At 32.6% G+C, this 19,320-nt stretch overlaps 1 protein-coding gene and 2 non-coding genes across 4 annotated transcripts; 2 read left to right on the top strand and 1 right to left on the bottom strand.

The window, feature by feature from the left end:
- Positions 1 to 628: 628 nt before the first annotated feature.
- On the top strand, positions 629 to 700 carry TRNAP-UGG (transfer RNA proline (anticodon UGG)). Its single transcript has one exon. It is a non-coding gene; the product is annotated as a tRNA-Pro (tRNA).
- Positions 701 to 986: 286 nt separating this feature from the next.
- On the bottom strand, positions 987 to 1,058 carry TRNAP-AGG (transfer RNA proline (anticodon AGG)). Its single transcript has one exon. It is a non-coding gene; the product is annotated as a tRNA-Pro (tRNA).
- An 8,548-nt stretch (positions 1,059 to 9,606) lies between these two features.
- Positions 9,607 to 16,137, top strand: LOC126717220 (uncharacterized). 2 transcript variants are annotated; one of them, XM_050418684.1, is made up of 5 exons: positions 9,647 to 9,735; positions 12,885 to 12,928; positions 13,976 to 14,825; positions 14,918 to 15,034; positions 15,123 to 16,137. In XM_050418684.1, the coding sequence occupies exons 3-5, from the start codon at positions 14,016 to 14,018 to the stop codon at positions 16,005 to 16,007; spliced, it is 1,812 nt and encodes a 603-aa protein (XP_050274641.1). In that variant the 5' UTR covers positions 9,647 to 9,735; positions 12,885 to 12,928; positions 13,976 to 14,015; the 3' UTR covers positions 16,008 to 16,137. The 2 variants fall into 2 exon arrangements, with proteins under 2 accessions (XP_050274640.1, XP_050274641.1); XM_050418683.1 differs by lacking the exon at positions 12,885 to 12,928 and having other exon boundaries at positions 9,607 to 9,735.
- The last annotated feature ends 3,183 nt before the right edge of the window (positions 16,138 to 19,320 follow it).

The following is a 19,320-nucleotide window of genomic DNA, read 5'->3' as shown; positions in this document are numbered from 1 at the left end:
TTTGTGTGTTTGGATGGTATTCATTATTATGTGGGTTTTGTGCTTTTATTTTTTTTTAAATAATTGATTTGATAAGATTCTTTTTTCCATAAAGAATTTTTTGTAAGTAAAGAATTCTTCTATGCCCCTCTCAAATTGAGTACTGCTTGAAATGATTAATTTTTTTTTTCCTATAATTATCCTTCCAATCTTGGATTTGTTGTCAGCTTCTACAAAGATTTTTTTGGAAGCTGCATAAGAAAGCTGATAATTTCATTTTTATTTAGTTTAAGTTATTTTTATTTAGTTTAAGTTATTTTTTATTCTCTATTTTAGTCCTTGTTTAATGATCAGCATAGTCTGTGTGTGGTTCTTATTAAATTTGTAAGGGCATAGTATGGTCATGAGTTGCAAGAAGGGAAAATATGTGTTATAATATAGCCTATATGTGTACTGTTCTCATTTTATTCTTCCAAGTTTTGGTATTATTTTATTCTATTCAAAATTAACAAAAGTAGAATCCATTAGTAATTTAAAGAACCATTAAGTAATCAAATATTCCCACCCTTGGTTTTTGGGTAAAATGATTTGGGTGTTAAGAATAGTTTTAAGAACAAGAAAGAATACAAAAAGCAATCAGTATCGTCAAGGGCATTTGGTCTAGTGGTATGATTCTCGCTTTGGGTGCGAGAGGTCCCGAGTTCGATTCTCGGAATGCCCCTTCTGACCATTTTTAAGAGTTTTTTTTTTTTTTCCTAAAAATATAAAATTGTGTCACGAAGCCCAGACAGGCCCACTATAATCACCATATGGACTCTGATCAGATGGGTTTTATGGCCCAGATCCCAGATAATAATATGTTACCACTGCCCACAACAACAATTTACTTGGAGGCCCAAAAAGGAACGTAAAAAACATCTTAGGAAAGTAATAAAGTTAATAATGTGTACAATTAAAGTAAGGCCCAAAAGGAAATCGATAAAAAAAAAAACAAGGTTCATTGATAGGGGGCATTCCGAGAATTGAACTCGGGACCTCTCGCACCCTAAGCGAGAATCATACCACTAGACCAAATGCCCTTACATGTCTAAACATACTTTATATTATTATAAAACAACTGACGCCTCCAAACGCAATGCCCCGCAGATCATTTCTACCATGGTCAGTCCCTCTGGCACAGTGGCTATTAATTTAATTCCATAAATTCGAAAATGTTATTATTATTTTTTTGTTATCTATAGTATTTATAAGATGATTCCTCTTTTTGATTTAACTTTTATCTAGTTCAAAAATACCTCTAAATCTTATGTTTAAAAGGAAAAAAACTTGGAACAATCCGGTAAAAATATTTTTTCAACTCTACTTAAAATACTTACAAAATTGGATTCTCTCCTACTAATCCATGCCTTCCAAATAAACTTATCCAATTTTTTTTTTTAAAGGAAAATTATGACATTAGACCAAAAAAAAAAAAAAAAAGTTTCATTGCACGCACTTTGCGTATGCGATGAAGCTAGTAAGTTAGAATACTATTTCGCTAGTTATTTGACAATGCTTGACATAGAATCTTCCTCATTTTCTCATTGTATAAAACTATTGACAAAATTTGTGTTACTTACATTTCCTCATACCTTTTCCAATATTGTGTATCCAAAAATATTATTTGTGTAAGACAAATACAAATTTTCTGGGTTATGTGCACATCTCTTTGGTATTTGTGTTTTTTTTCTTCTCTAGTATCTTGTAAGAATAGGGTAGGTTGGATGGCAAGTCATGGAATGAAATGAAACTAGTGATAAAAGTTGCTTAGAAAATTTGCTAGTTTAGTTTCACAAAAGAACCATGACCAAAATTGTTTGGAGAACTTGTGTATATAGCCTCTGTATATTGATTGGTGTGGAATTAAAAAAAAAAAAAAATTTAAAACGTCCGGAGCACTTTGATGCATCAGCATGAGTTATTTAGTGTAATGAAGTTCAGGAACTATGATATTCAAACTTTTGCAGAACTATAGTCATGACGTGAAGTTTAATTAAATTAGTTAAAAAAATTTCCATGCATTATGAACTGATATATTAATTAATTTGGTTATGTCTGTGGCCGCCCTTAGCAACTTGGTGATGATTGATTTGATTTCTTCTTTTCCCAAGGGTTGGAAATATAAAGCCATGGCCTCAAAGTCCACCATCAAGCAAACTTTAGAAAGGAATAAAATGTGTATCAGACACTACATCAATAAATGATCTACATATATAGTTGCAACATGTGGAGTCTTTAATGAGAAAAAATCATATGAGGCCTTCATTACTTCATACATAGTCTTATCAATGTTATTGAATGACAGAAGGGTTTGATTAATGATAGTGTGATGCATTCTTTTAGGTCTCCTTGTGGTTTCTAAGGTTACATTACTTGCTTTCCCTTCACCTGCTAAAATATTGATGCATTCGGGCTTTGGAAAATGCTAAGTTACTCAAATTGGCATCAATTGAATTTTTTTCCACAAAATATTTACTTATGATGCAAGAAAGTTTTTTTAATGCTGCACATTTACAGGTTCATTGCCGCGTAAAGGATTTCCTTGATGATGACAATAGTGTTGGGTGCACGTGACCCTTGTTTACCAACACACACACATACATTTGTCAAAGCTCGTCTAATGAGCTTGTCCATTAAGGGCTTGTTTGGATTGAGGGAGAGAGAGAGGAGTAGATTAAAATAGACTGAAAATAGACTAATTTTAAGTAAATTCTTATTTACTTTACTATACTCTCCCTCCCTCCTGCTTAATCCAAACGGACCATAAGTCTCCAATGTCAGCCTTAACTTAATGGGACTTGACATTAGGTTTGTGAAACACGCTAAAGCAAAGTAAAGCAAAGTAAGGTCATTTGGCTATTTGTGTGAGAATGCTTCAGTGAGTTCAGTTCCAAAAAAATTGAGGAGAGAAACACAAAGAAAGTTAGAGAGCTTGAGAGAGATACATGGTGAGAGTGAGTGAGTGAAAAAGAAAAATGTAACATTTTTCTTTGCTCAAGCTACAAACAAGGAAGATATATTGGTGGAGTTCTCTTGGAGGATTTTTGAGTGCTATAACCACAAAATGTTGGAGTGTTCAAAGAAAAATCTTACTACAAGGTTTTATAGTGAGATTGTATTTTACTCCTAGAGATTTATTTGTTGTGTATCGCCAATTTATTGTGAACTCAAGTTTGGCATAAACTTGAGAGTTATAATTTTTATTTTCATAGTGGGTATTTTTCGGAGATGTATTGTGATTTTTCCCTCTACACTAGAATGTTTTTCATGTAAGACTTGGTATTCTTGTGTGGTAGTGTTTTTGTTATGCTTACTAAAAAATTTTTTTCTGTAGATATTGCTATTGTTTGGTAGTAAATTATTTTAATCCACACATAGACATTGAGGGGATTTAGGTTTTTTGGTATCAAAGCTATTGGTTGCTTGGGTATGACTGTTTTGTGTTGGATTAAATGGAGAATATGACTATGAATACTATGATTAAACTCTCAGCATCAAATTATTCAATTTGAAAGCCGATGATGGAGGATGTCCTTTATTGTAAGGATTTGCATGACCCTATTGAGAGTGATAGTGCAATGCCTAGTGATATGTCTAATAGAGACTGAAAGAAGTTAAATAGACAAACCATTGAGTGTATTAGACAGTTCATTGATGTTAGTGTTTTTCACCATTTGTCTTAGGAAACAAAAATACAAAGGCTTTTTGGGAAAAATTTAAGAGTCTCTATGAAAGAAAGACAACTCAAAAGAAAGATTTTGTTGCTAGAAAGTTTGTGTTTGAAGCTTAAGGAAGGTAAGTCACAATGAAGCTGATAATAGATGATGAATTACAAGCTTTATTACTTTTGAGTTCCTTACTTAACAACTGAGAGACTTTGCTTAATGTTGAGCTACAACTTGCCATAGTTAAAAATAGTTTGCTTAATGAAAAAAACTAGAAGAAACGATATGGGCAAAGATAATGCACAAGCTCTTGTCATAATAGAGGGAGAAGTAAGAGTAGAAATTCTAGAGGGGTGCGGTAAATCCAGAAGTCGGTTAGAATTGAAAGGAAAATTTAAGTGTTTCTACTATGATAAAGAAGGTCACATAAAAAGAAATTAATGTAGGGCTTGGAAAAACAAATAGAAAGAGAAAAATCTGAAAAAAAAAAAGAAAAAAAAAAGGGAATGATGAGAACATCACTGCTATCACAGTGTTGTAAGATGTGGTCCTTTCCAAAGGACAGGATGATCATTGTACTATTTCAGATTCGTATGGTGAATTGGTGATTGATTCGATAGCTTCCTGTCATGTTACTCCAAGAAATGAATTCTTTACTTCATACGAAGCAAGAAACTTTGGGAGAGTGAAGATGTGCAATGATAATTATGCCGATATTATGGGAATTGGTGATATATGTGTTAGGGCTAACACTAGATACACCCTGACTTTTAAGGATGAGAGACATGTTCTAGATATATACTTTAATTTGATTTCCACTCATGGTCTTGATAAAGAAGGTTATGAAAATTATTTTCGTGATGGAAAATGGAGACTTACCAACGGGTCATTGGTGTTTGTTAGAGGAAAATTTTGATGTACATTTTACAAGACACAATTAAATTTGTGCAATAATGTTATTAGTGTAGCTCAGGAAGATTCTTTGCCTAACTTGTGGCATAGGCGGTTGGCTCACATGAGTGAAAAATGGTAGCAGATTTTGATAAAGAAGTCCCTGGACTTGTTGCCTTTGCCAAAGGTATATCACTAAATCCTTGTCATTTTTGTTTACTTGGCAAACAATATTTAATTCCATTTCATATAGTCTCTACTAGAAAACTCAATGTATTAGATCTTGTTTACTTTGATATATGTGGTCCCCTTGATGTTGAGACTTTAGGTAACAATAAATATTTTGTTATATTTATTGATGATACTTCACAAAAGATGTGGGTTTATGTTTTGAAAACAAAAGACCAAGTATTTGAGCACTTCAAGAAATTTTATGTCATGGTGGAAAGAGAGAACAAATTTAGTTGAAAGTTTGACAAATTCCCTTCCAAATAGAACAAGTGGAACTATTATAATTTCTTGACTTAGGTGAAAGTTTGACAACAAATTTAGTTTGTATCATTTTGAGAAAAAGGACAAACCCGTTAAAGAAAATCCTCTAAAACTTAGTTTTGCAAAACTTTTAAATTGATTTTCTCTCATGGGTAAGTAAAAAACTGAAACCACTTAATCTATCCTAAATTGTACATTAAATTATTGAATGATGCAATATTAACAAAGAGTTTACACCAAGAATAACTTGATTTGATGCCACACACACTAATTTAGTTTTTAAATTCTAGTTTTAATTTCTAACTATATTTTTCTTTAAAAGAAATACAAGCTTTGTTAAAGGTAATAAAAGGGTTTAACCTTTTCTACATTTATATTAACAGTTTCAATATATGCATCATTTCTCTCACAATGACAGATCCTATACTCCACATAGTAGTGGGATCCTCGAGAAAGTATTTGATATCAAATGATACTACATCAGTTATATTAAAATCCAATAAATGAGAGACATGTACCCCAAAAAAAAAAAATCACCCACTAACACCCTTGAAAAGTAGCTGTGGAATGTTGATATGGTTATTTTGCATATATGTCTTTCAATTATTAAATTTTGATACGGCTGGCGTGATATAATTTGACACTAAATACTTTTTTTGGATCCACGTACTATGAAGGATGAGGTATCGGATGGCCAAAGTATTCACAAAAATACTGTATCTGCTGGTGATCAAGGAATGTTATTATATTTAATGACAATATAACTAATATTTTTTTTTTAATTCTTTGTTTTTTTATAATTCAATAGTTACAATGAAAGAGATGATTTAACTTTAGAAACCTCCTTTGGAAACTTTAGAATATACCAACCAATTGAGCTACAATACTTTTTAAATCAACATTAATAAAAGCAAATCTCTAATGGCTAAAATACTTCTTTTTAAAAAAAAATTTTAAAAAAAAAATTAAGAAGGAAGTGTGTGTATAATAAATATAGTTTGATGATAGTGTTTAAAACATAATTGCCATTATACAACACGAAAATGTGGCTAGTTGACAAGTATCCCAAAATACATCATATACAAACTAAGACAATGCCAATAAATATAGTAATTATTCAATTAAGTGCCACTACTTTACTAGCACAAATGATTTTTTATTTTTTAGATACAATAGTATTTCATTAACCTTCTGCAATCATGAACCAAAACATCACACCAAAGGAGAATCAACATATTAGAGGTAAGAAATTTATAAAACAAAATAGAAAATTTTTGGCCACTAAGCTATTTTAAATTCTAAAACTCTCACACAAATCATAAATCATAACAAATTAGGTATGTCCAACATTCATAGCAAATCACATTAATCAATTATCGTAATGGTCTTGAATTACACTTTTAACCACTTGAGGGGTCAAAGATTACCTTTAAAGTTACCATCAATATTTAATTTAAATTTACCTAATGGGAAATAGATAAAGAAATATAGTTAGGAAGTGTTTATATAAAATTAAAATTAATTAAACAAAATAATTGTTGTCACTTATGTCATATATTAAATAAATTAGCAAAAAATGACAGTTGTAAGTAGTAGTTATTTCATACACAAATGATAGTTATTTCATACACATATTATAGTTATTTCCCACACATAAATCAACCTCTCCTTGATTTGTGGGTAGTTATGGGCCAAAAGTAACCACCACCCATTGCGTATTAGTGAAAATTGGAACTTGGAAGTCTACAAGTAAAGGTCTCTCCAACAATAATGTAATCCTCAAGAGTGATTATTTCCAATGAACGGAATGATAACTTCATACTTACAAGTGCGCACCACCTTGCAAGAATTATCTAGGAGTAGGCTTGTAACTTAATTTTTAGAAGTAGGAGTAATTGTAATATAATCTTACCAATTTAAGTTTGTATTCTATTTTAATCTAGTGACATTGATCTTGTGCTATTATAATATCAAGTGAGTTCTATTGTCTAATATTTATTATTTGATTATTTGTGCACTTGATTTTATTCTTATTTTCTCACCCTCATTGGTTGATTTTACCTTAAAAAGTCCTATTGAGTCAGGCAGTAGCAAAGCCCATCCTTTTGGTGCGAAATCTTGTCTCACACATAGTGTCTTTGTGCGAATATACCATTAGAATTATTCTGTGCTCTTAAACATAAATTTATCGAAGTCTCCCATAAAAGAACTCATAAGTTTGATGAAGAATCCTTTTGCACAAACCAAACTCATGTTACTCTTCTAGTGCCATAAGTGGAAAAGAATTAAGTTACTTACAAAAGAGAAAGAAGAGGGGAAAAAATAATCAAGAAAAAAAATGGTGGATTATATTTTAAACCCTATGTTTTATGGGTATAGTATCAAATTAAATCTATAATTTCAAAAGTTTCAAACAAAGTTTAAGATTTTTTCACACTAAACCTTATAATTTCACTAGTTTAAATCAAAATTTAAAATTTTTAAAATATACAACAACAACAAAGCCTTAGTCCCCAAATTTTGAATCGGATATTGATCTTCAACAAGTTAGGTAGAGTTGGCCACATGTATTCTCTCTTGGACTAACTTCTTTACCTGCATCCATTGATCAAAGTGTGGGAAATCCTGCCCATTTGTCACCACACCCAAGCGCTAATGAAGCACATCACTTATAGGGTATACCTTAGCTAACTGATTCCAACTTTTCATTGCATTTGGGGTTCGATGCAACATGTTGCTAGTAGGGACACCCTAATGATTATCTATTATGAGTTCGTTCATAATAGAGTGACTAAATTTTATATTGACCATCAACCTACTACAATCCTCCACCTTTTCTCAGACTTGTGACCGGTTGTGAACAAAAACATATGACACTAGGCACAAACATAGGCAAAGTTAAAATCATATCAATATAAAGCTATTATTTTTTAGTTTGATTAATGGGGTTGATCACAAATTAAATTGAGGAAAAATTTTGTTGCTTGGATTTTGAGGACAAAATGGGGATATACTCCTTTCGGCGAAAAGTTCCAGCAAAATGCCCCATTTCTGAAACTATTTAAGGATATGCCCCTGTTTTGAAACTCGATTTTATCAAAATTGAGTTTTAGTGTGGAACTTGAGTTCCTTGAAAATCTTCAAGTGGAACTTGAGTTCCACAAATTTTTTTTTTTTTAAAAAAGTTTAATTTGGCTATAACTCGATTTTCTAAAAATTGAGTTTTACCTTGAAACTCGATTTTTAGAAAATCAAGTTTCAAAACAGGGGCATATCGCTAAATAGTTTCAGAAAGAGGGTATTTTGCTAGAACTTTTCATCGAAAGGGGTATATCCCCATTTTGGCTTGGATTTCGATTTGAAACTAACGAAATTATAAGATTTAATTTGTAACAATATTGAATTTTGAGGTTTCATTTGGAACTTTTGAAAGCATTAGGTATAATTTAAACCGACTTGGTTCTATGTCAATCTCCAATATGAAAGTCATAATAACTCCCTTATCTCTTTGTAAAATCCATTAACAGTCATTTCTTTGCAAATTCTATATAACAGAACTAACTCTTCTTCCTCTTGAAGAAGATTTGTAACTATATAAAAGTGGCCTGAAGGGTTTCTCATCTTGTCATGTGTACAAGTCTTTTCCCTTCAATGCATGTTAGCAAAAAGATATTTCGCAATTTCGTTTTGTATCTTGTTTCGTCAACATATTTCATATTTGAGTGTGATATTTTTGGATTCCATTTTGAATGTGGTGATACTAGGGGTGTCAAAGTCATGCAATTTTGAACTTTTATATTTTAAAATTTTCATTTTAGTTAATTCATATTTGATTTTGTTTGCAATGGCGAGTTTCAAAGTTTATAGTGTATCTTTATATTAGAACCCAATTCTCTTTCTTTTGAATGTTTCTTTTTAAAGTTCGAATTTGGTAAGGATAGGGTGTAAAACTCATGTTTTATACCATCCAATAAAAGATTGTCGCAATCATTTTTTTTACTTAAAACTTAATACATCCTATCACACATAATATCATCTCAATAAACTCACTGTTAAGTTGGATTTTTAAATAGGCATTAGGATTGATTAAGTGTGGTTGTGCCTATTCTTTAATATGTAATATAATGATATGACATGTTGGAATTTGAAGATTAAAACTTGAGTTTTACACTACATTTTTATAAAATTTAAATTTTTTCTTAAATGTTTGATTTTGTTTTCAAATTAACTCCGTCGTTTATCTATGTAAATAATTGACTTGAGTGCTAAATACTTAGTAATTTGACCATTAATATGGCACTTAGCAATCAGTTAGATTATTAACGGAGATGAACGATATTGTCAATATAAAATGGAATCAAACATAATAAATGGTTAAAACAAAAATAATTCCAAACTTTATAAACCAAAAGTGTACTTTATTTAATTTCTAACATTTTTCTTTCCAAAAAAAAAAAAAAAACGAAACCATTTAAAATATAATAATTAATCAAAAAGTTAATTTGTGAGAATAATGATAAATGCATGGATATATAAGGAGGTCAATATAGTCAGTCATGTTTTAATATTTATTCCCATCCACAACAGATACTCTCTCTGTCTCTCACTCTTTTGCAATTTTCTCAACCGGAATTCTTAACGTTTCTCTTTATCTCTCTGCTTTCTCCAGGTACTCTCTCTCTTAGGGTTTGATTCGATTACAAATCGAATCAAAAATTAATTGTTGTTTGAAATTCACTTAACTTCTGTTTGGTTCCCGAGAAAATAATAAGGGTTAAGAGAAGAAAAGAAAATAATAAGAATTGGATTGTAAGTATGATTGTCGGTTGTTTATAATTCTTGAGCCTATAATGCGACCCCCTTTACTCAATTCTTTGTTTCTGTGCTACCGAATTGGCTTTAGTTGAACTGAATTCCATGTTTCTAGCAAATCCATTCTGAGATAATAATTTTCAAAATTTTACTTTTTATTTTTTTTTTTTTCTGTTTCTATGTTTTTCTGTGCAGCCAAACAGATTTCTTCTGTGTTCTACGTTAAAGATTTTGGGTGTTGATATATTGCTTTGTTGACTATATAAAAGTTGGTTATAAAATTAAAAAAAAAAAGAAAAAGAAAAAGAAAAAAAATTGGGTTTTTAAGTGAACGAATTGTTTTGCATTTGATAGAAGTGTGGAGAATGTTGGATTTGAGTTTCTAAAGGATTTATTCTGAGAGGGCTTTCTAGGGAAATTTTTGCTCTGAGGATGTGTTGTGAAGCATGTATACAGGATTGTAATGGATTACACAAGATGAACATTATTGAAATTGTTACAATGGGATAGCAGTTTTATGTATCGCTCAATCTATGCAAGTGTGGCATGTTCATGCTTTGCCAGCAAGTACTGCTAGAAAATTCAGTAGTTAAAGCCTTGTATCATGGTGTTTTTGAAGTCATTTGTTGTGGTTATTGGCTAGACCAAAATTAATGCATTGGAATCCATCTATTTAAGTTGTTTGCCCATAGGAGATATCTTGATAGTTAGTGTGTCCAGAATCAAGATATGGTGGTGATGGAAGATGGGCATTTATCTGGTAATATTTATATTTTTTTTTATCCTGGTTGGCTTAGTCTACAGATGGCTCAAGGTGTACAAGTGCTGAGCTTTGATATTGGAGTTTATAGGAAAAAAAAATGTGAAAAGCTTATGTTTTCAGACGAATAGTTGACAAATTTGAGGTTCCTATGCACTGATTAAATTTTCATTTGTTAGATCACTGTTTAGATGGATGCCTGTTTTGTGTACTTAATGTCTTTCTATATATATAGTGTTGGACTATAAAAAAATATATGGATAGGTTTGATATGGTTGGGTGGGCAAGCATTCTTCAAATATTTGGAATATTGTCCCATCATGTTTAATATGGACGTTGTGGCAGGAACGTAATTTTTGTAATTGAAGATATGGGAAGTTAAGGACATAATTCATAGAATCATTTGTGAGTTCATTGTTTAATTGGTGGGGTTTTAGCAACACCAACTCCATTGCCGATTTTTTAGAATCTTTAGCCCTTTGTACATAATCTGTTGTAATTCTTTAAACTTCTTTGTGCTCAACTGTACATGACACTCTCATTATTAAAATAGGCTTTTACTTATCATACATACATACATACATGGGCTTTTACTTATCATATGTACATACATATATATATAGCTTAAATTTTAGGTGTTAATATGCCCTCAAATGAAATTTAGGTGTTAATTTTACTTTATTTCCATCCTATGTACTGCATTTGATGGTAAGCTACACACACCTGGTGGGTCTTGAATTTAGGAGTATCCACTTGAGCTAGAGTTCATGGCTGTTGTATTTACTGAAATTAAGAAGAACCCCCCCCCCCCCCCCCCCCCTTTTTTTTTTCTTAATAGGTAATAAGAGTTATATTGATAATAAAAGTACAATGCGTTGATGATAGTATTAAGAAGAACCCGATATTCTGGCCAGACTTGCAAAAGTTGTTTCCTGACTGCTCTGTAACTCTCATTCCAGGAAGTCCTTCATCCCTTCTATACTAGAATTTTCAGGCTTGATATCTTTCCTTTAATGTGGCAGTTCTTGGTAATAGGAGAAGATGAAAGAAGTCTACATGTATGTTTTAAATTAGACATTTAATGGTGATTATGGAGGATGTAGTTTGATTTACTCCTTTCTTGAAGGAAACATGCAAAAATTATGTCCTCATAGATGACAGGAAGCTAAAATGTAAACATGGTAACTTAGTTTGTTTGATAGGTAGGGATTTCCTAATTTGATTGAGGAGGCTGATAATAGATCCAGCTTGCACATTTGGTGCTCCTTAGGATCTCTCTCTCTCTCTCTCAAGTTGTAATTAAGAGCATTCTGGCTGTGCAGATGTACACACTAGCACATAATGCAGTTTTTGGGACGTTGTGGCATGCAAATATCCATATTAGAATTTCCTTCTTCACTCATTTAACCCTTATCACCCCCTTGGTGATGTAGTACTTATAGACTCTTTTTTCCCCTGTGTCTGTTGATGTTAGACGACAGGCACTAGTTGATATAACAGTATAATTATTTTTAGTTGATTAAAGTATAATTATTTAGTGTGGGTTGAGTTATTAACAGGGAAGATTTTGTTATCATGTCTGTAAAAAAATTTAGTCTTGCCCAAAACTTTCAGAATCGGAAGGATAGGAAAACTTTATGTTTTTTGGTTTGTTTGTTTTTTCCCCTCATCTGTGTCACAGTAGGTGCCCACTTAATTAAAAAAAAAAAGCATTAGAGTGCAGTTCCTTTCCATTGGTTCCTTCTTTATTCTTGCTCAGAGTAAGCTGAAGCTTCTATTCTTGCACTCATATTTTTGGAGGCCTTAAATCTTGGAATTTTCTCTCTCCTCAAAAAAATTGGCAACTTTGACAAAGTTACTGACCTGCTTTTGTAATTAACTTTCTGTGATTACCGTTTGTTGGAGAAGTACATCACATGCAAGGGTTTTGACGGGGATATTGGATTTTCTTTTTCATTTTTGGTGGTAATATTTAATGATTGACACAAATTTCAGAACAGTCAAGAAAGGGAATGTGAACTTCTATTAAGGACTGGTGCAGTGGTTCTTTTAAGGGATACCCCTGGTTACCAAAGCTGTGCCCTTTTTCCTTCTCTCTCTTTAAAATAAAATCTCAACTTATACAAAGAATACTCTTCTTTCTGTTACAATGCCAAACGGGACTATATATATTTTTAATTGTAAATAATAATAGATAATGCTAAATGTATGTTTTTCCTTTTAATGATGTATATTTTTATTTTTAGGATCTCACTGAAGGGTCACCGCTTGTTCATGCTATAGCCTATAGGTAAGAGAATAAAAAATGGCAATCTTTAGGATACAACTAATTCTCTGATTAGTTGTCTATTTACTTTAAAGAGGTTTGAAACACCTGAAGCGTTAAGTTAGTGTGTTAATTACTTGGCTGCGTGCATAGCACTCTTGATCCTTTCTATAGAAGGATTTTATTTTTTGGGACCCATTACATTATTGGTACCTGCTGTACCATATTACGGCCCAATCGCGGGCTGTAGAAACTTGTGATTTATTTGATTGCTTTTTGTAAGCTTTTCCATCTTCTGTTTTGTCAGTATATTTTTCAAGTTGGTTGATCTCTATTATAGATTTTAATGGTGTGACTTTGTAAGAATGAGCTATCTTGTTTGATTGACTATGCATCTGTCAAAAGATAATAATGTGTTTGGTAGTCACTCTAAGAACAAGCATCAATGAAAGATAAAAGGAATTTTTCTTTCTAGTGGTAGTGGTGGGGCTATTATATAATTGAAGTCTTTTTGCGGAACTAGGGAAGAAGTGCAAAATTGTATATAATTCATGGATAGATGTGGTGGTACTTTAATACGAGTAAGAAAAGAGATTGAGAATTTGATTAGTGGATATTACTATGAAGGAGTTTCAGAGAACTTGAAAGTTGGTCTGGGTGTTGTAGTTGGACGAAGATGAGATATTGTTAGCAGGCTGATGATATGTATACCTATTTGGAGCTATAAATGATTGGCCTTAACCTATTTTATTCTTAATAAAAATGGGCTTTGAAGACAAAACCTTCCTTTTTCTTTCTTTCTGTGCTTTTCAGTTTTATAAACTGGGGATGAACCCTCTTTGCCACTCCTTTTTTCCTAGCATGCGCATTTGGTGCACTATTGAATAAGATTCCTGTAAGCGGTTAAAGTATCTTCCCATCTCAACGCAGTTTACTTCAAGTTTCTGACTTTGTAATTTCGATTCTGTCTCTGTTTTGTTTCAGTTTCATTTTATTGTAGCTATTTAATCCTATTTTTTCTGGTAATCTGCAAACAAAGAAAAATTATTTCCATTTGCAATGTGCTTGCAGGGGTACATCTTGGTTGGGAAGCCTGGGTGGTTTGTAGAGTATGGAACAAGAAAATAACAAGGAAGCAGAGACTCCTGTGAAGACATTACCAGAGTCTAACATGAATAAACAAGAAGAAAACAAAGAGGCAGTGGAGGCACATGAAAAGGCATCTAGTAAACCAGATTCTAAAAAGAATGAAGCAGGGCCATCAAGAAATAAAACTCCAAGATCATTAAAGGCCAAATCCAAAATTTCAAAGAAGCCTCTTGCTAGTAACTCGTTGAACACAGGAAAAGATAATGTTGGTGCACATGTTCGGAGAAGACAAAGGAGGAGGAAGAAGAAGCAAATATGGAAGGGCAACAAAGAAAGTAGCAACAATGAGGAACAAGATGTTAATAAGCTAAGGTCTAGAGAAGAAAGCAAAGAGAAGAATATTGTTATTGGAGAGCGTAATAATAAGAGGCAACGGCCTCAAAAGAACCAAGAGAAGATCTCTGAGTTAGAAAAGCGCAAACAAAAAATGAGAAACAAAGGAAATAATGGTGGGTCCAATAATAGTATAAAGAGTCAAAAGAATAAAGAAAATCATGATGGCAGGGAAAGGAACCAAAATAAGGAGAAGAAAGAAGAAAAACTTGGTGGCTTGATCTTCATGTGCAATTCAAAGACAAAGCCAGATTGTTTCCGCTATTCTGTAATGGGTGTTTCATCAAGTAAAAAAGATCTTGTGATGAGTATCAAACCCGGGCTTAAACTATTTCTCTTTGATTTTGATCTGAAGCTTCTGTATGGGATTTATAAGGCATCGTCTTCTGGGGGCATGAAACTTGAGCCAAGAGCTTTTGGTGGTGCTTTTCCTGTTCAGGTCAGATTTTCTTGTGGCTGACTTCTCTTGATAATTTTTGTGTTTTTCTTCATCTTTATAGCCACACGTGCTAATGAATTTTTTAATTTCAGGTGCGGTTCACAGTTGAGAAGGATTGTTTCCCACTATCCGAGGCTGTTTTTAAGAAGGCAATCAAGGAAATTTATAATGAAAAGAACAAATTCAAAACAGAACTTACTGTTAGACAAGTAAGATTTACTTGTTTCTTCAGTAGTTTGGGGTCATTGTTTCCGATAGTATTTTTAGCATTCATAATGTTCCAATTTTCCCCATCAGGTTAGGAAGCTCACAGAACTTTTCCGACCAGCTGGGGTCCTCTCAAATGCACACTCTGTCCACTCTCCACAAGTTGCTAGAGTTTATGATCAAACTCGGGAAGTTAATGAAAGAGGAAGAGAAGTTTGGCCCTATTCTCACAACGAAACACTCCCTAGGGATCCTTATTCCAATGGTGATTTTACTAGTTATCCCTTGCTGTCTCATGAAAGGGATCAGCGTATTGCACACAGAGATGTGACTTCCATATCAAGAGGGGAAATTCCTCGTGAATTATATCTAACTGAAAGGGAGTATCGAGCTTATGGTCTTCAGGGAGAGATAAAAAATTTAAGTACCCCATCCCAATTTACGCCTACTTTAGAAATGTACCAGAAAGAATATGAAAGAGAGCACCTTCCAAGACAGCCAGACTATCTATACAGGGATGCCATCCCTGCGCAGAGAGAAACTCTTAGTATTGACCCTCTCTACATTAATGAGAAAGAGTATCAGGCTTATGGTCTTGGTGCTAGACGAGAATTGCCACCCGCAGTTCCTGTAGCAACTGTGACATCTGCTACTGCTTTAGGCTCCTATGCAAATGATCCATATTACGCCTATCGTTATGGTGCTTTATCAGGGGACCCATATTTACCATCTGTGAGGAGAGAGGAAGTCCCTTCCAGATCTTATTCTGTTGGTGGAACGTTTCCAGGAGAGACTGCACATTTACGCAGGATAGAGACTGATCAAGGAGCGGATAGGTCATACTCCACATATGCTGCTGATGCCCTACTGCGTTATGACCAGACAGAGAACCGTCAGGTTGCCCAGCCTGAAGCTGTATCTGTGCCAGTTTCATCTCGGTACTCTTTTGCGGGTCCATCATTCTCATTCCGCTGACTGAATTTGCATCATTAATCCCCCTTCCCCCCTCCCTAAAACCCTCTTTAATTTTTTCTCACTTCCTTTTGTTATAAATAATATTCAGATATCAGAATTAGTTGATTACCCCATGATGGTATTTAGGCTCCGTTGTTATTGGCAGTATGTTATGTTACGTCTTTGTTAGTTGTCACCAAGTGCCTTGCAAATGAAGCGAATGGCAAACTCATATGGCCTAGGGTGGCACTGGACTCTAGGCTAATATATAGGCACTTTGGGTTTCTGCTTGTGGGCTGGTGACATGGGTAGGTACATTTTTCACTGGCATTTTGTATGGATGACAGATTTGGGCTTAAGATCCGATGCAAGCTGAGTCTGAGCCCACATGATGTTACCTTAATCAAAATTCTATGTTGGTATATAACTTTTGCTGCTATGTAAATTTACAAATATCATAACTATTGCTGCTTTATAAATTTACAAATCAGGGGCGGGGGTTAGGAAAAAAAAAAGATTTGAGGAAATTCTTTTGGTTTTTCTTCTTATCACAATATTGCTTTTATGCCTTCGTTTTTGAAACTTCGTTTTTGGAAAAAAAAAATATTGCTTTTTTTTAGCAAAAAAATATCGTTATATAAAGTAGTAGACTACTATCTAACTATAAGTCAATTGGTCTTTAAATTGTTGAAGTAACTTCTGAGATGGTTGGATACAATTGGGCCAGCAATTCTATACTCTGAATCTACATCTGAATCGCAAGGAAGAAACTTAGAAGTCAGGTTCATCGTTCATGTTGGTTTGTGTGCTTGCTAATCAGTCCCGATACATTTGGTTAGAATAAGCAAATCGTTTTGGGTTACTGATTGAATTTTCTATGAAATTACGCCTATATTGCTAGGAAGAAACCTAGAATTTGGGTGCAAATTGGTTTGTGAGCACTCAAATTTAGAAGATTCAAGTAGCTATTGTGCTCGTTTATCACAAGGAAAAAAGAAAGACCAATCCACTAACGATTAATATTCGTCCAAGACTTCTTTTTAAGGTCCATAATCGAGCAAATTCAATTTTAAAGTAAGCCCTATTGAAATTGCTAGAAATGTTTATCACTGAAGGGATAAACTTTTTGGGTGTAATGACCTTTAAAATTCTTTTGGAAAGTCTTTATTGAAACTTCCTATTAAATGGAAAGAAAATTATATTGCATTTTCAAGGTAAGACGATATGGTGCTATCTTTTTTCACATATTTGAAAATTATATGCTTAATGACTTTGAATATATAATTAAATTCTTATATATGCTTAGATTAGACAAATTGGTTCACTTTGTTTTAAAAATAATTTGTGTAAAAATATAGGTGCCCCTTAGAAATTGTCAATTTTATGAAGTCATGCTTGCTAGAGTTTCTTTCCATCCTCTTTAGCTTATTTATTTATTTTTTCCCTTTTTTGATATTGAAAAATGTCAATTTTTATCCTTGTTTCTTAAAAAAAAACATTATTTAATTTAGATATCAATTGGTTCATTTTTTTTCTTTAATTTTATAGAGTCATGTCAATTTTGTGTAAAAATATAAATGTACTTTACAAATTGGTTTTTCCTTTTTTCGATATTGAAAAATGATTAATATCCTTAGTTAAAAAGATAATGACTAATATCGAATTATCAATGTCCTTTGCCCCAACCCAAACTCTACTCTTAGCTGACTCCATTATGGTCAAAGGTTGACTAACACTACAAAAAGATTTTCCTTATTTCAACCCACTCTTTTTAAGGGTTAATAAAAAGTGTTGAAACAAACACTAACAAATTAGTTCGTACCCTTTTTTTCAGGGAGTTTTATTTCAAAAGTCACTAATAACCCTCCAAATAAACTAATGTAATCTTCCTTATAATTATATATATATATATATATATATATTAAAAAAAGGTGGGTTAATGGGCCAATTTTAGCTAGTGGAAGGGGGAGGTACTACCCATGTGGTTCTTCTATTATCATTTTATTCACCAACAAATTGGAAATTGCAATTTTCCCATTATTATTTTTTCTTTTTAATATTGAGAATTAATTGATTAATATCTCAACTTAATTAGCCCAAAAAAAAAAAAAAGGCTAATATCGACAACCTTTGCCCCCAACCCCAAGTGTATTCTTAGTTGTCATCATTACGGTGAAAGGTTGACTGACTAGTTCTTATAATTTGGTTTGAATTATCTAATTTGTGAGGGAAATTTACGAATTTATTATTAGAATTTTGCTATATTAAAAATCTATAGAATGACTTGCATTACTATTTTTTCACCAAAAATATGGAACTTTCAATTTTCTCATTAGTCTTTCTTTTTTATTATTATTGAAACTAATTAATATCTTTATGAGACAAAAAGAAAAAAAAGAAGAAGATAATATTAATGCACTTTGCCCCTAACCCCAAGTCTGTTCTTACTTCCTAGTTGTTACCATTACAGCCAAAGGTTGACTGACCAGTATCTTGAGTCTCTCTATAATTTTGTTTGAATTATCTAATTTTATGAAAATTTACGAATTTGGTATCAAAATTTTTAGTGGCAAGAGTCTATAGAAAAACTCTTCTATTACTGGTTTTTTCACAAAGAAAAAAAAAATTGAACTTTCAGATTTCCCATTAGTTTTTCCTTTTTCTAATATTGGAAAATGATTAATATCCTTACTTAGTTAAAAGAAAAAGGCTATAATCAATGCCCTTAAATTTGCCCCCAACCCTAAGTTTGTCCTTAGTTGGCACCATTATGGTTAAATTGACGTCCACGACGTTTCATTCTATCGTCATTGACCCAATGGCAGTCTTTTCTCTTTTTGGTGGTTCCACTCACCTATTAGTTATTTTAATTTAGCCTCTAGGTCGCCCTATCTAAGATCTGACCACAAACCCACAACTCATTTGATCTTATACTTAATGAGTTAAGTTCGATTACTCAGCGTGTTGGCTGGCTTTGATACCAAATGATACAAATCTATGCGTAGAACTCATCCTTGAAAACTGGCTTGTAAAGGTAGGGTGCCCAAGAGCTTATATATACATAATTAAGCTTACTCTTATTCCATGTGGAACATTAGGATCATAATAGTTTCTCATGTCCCTATAATTTGGCTTAAATGATTTAATTGTGAAGGAAATTTATAAATTTGGTATCAAAACTTTGGATTGGAAAAAGATCTATTGAATAAATCTTGGGAAAAGAGAAAAGAAAATAAAAAAGTTATAATGTTGCAATTTTTCTTTTCATAAGTTGACTTGGCCACCATTTCAATCCAATTGTCATACTTGGCCTTGATTCCAAAAGTATGAGAAT

Source organism: Quercus robur, chromosome 3, assembly GCF_932294415.1.
Source record: "Quercus robur chromosome 3, dhQueRobu3.1, whole genome shotgun sequence".
Taxonomy (NCBI): Eukaryota; Viridiplantae; Streptophyta; class Magnoliopsida; order Fagales; family Fagaceae; genus Quercus; species Quercus robur.
This window is presented reverse-complemented; position numbering and strand designations above follow the sequence as displayed.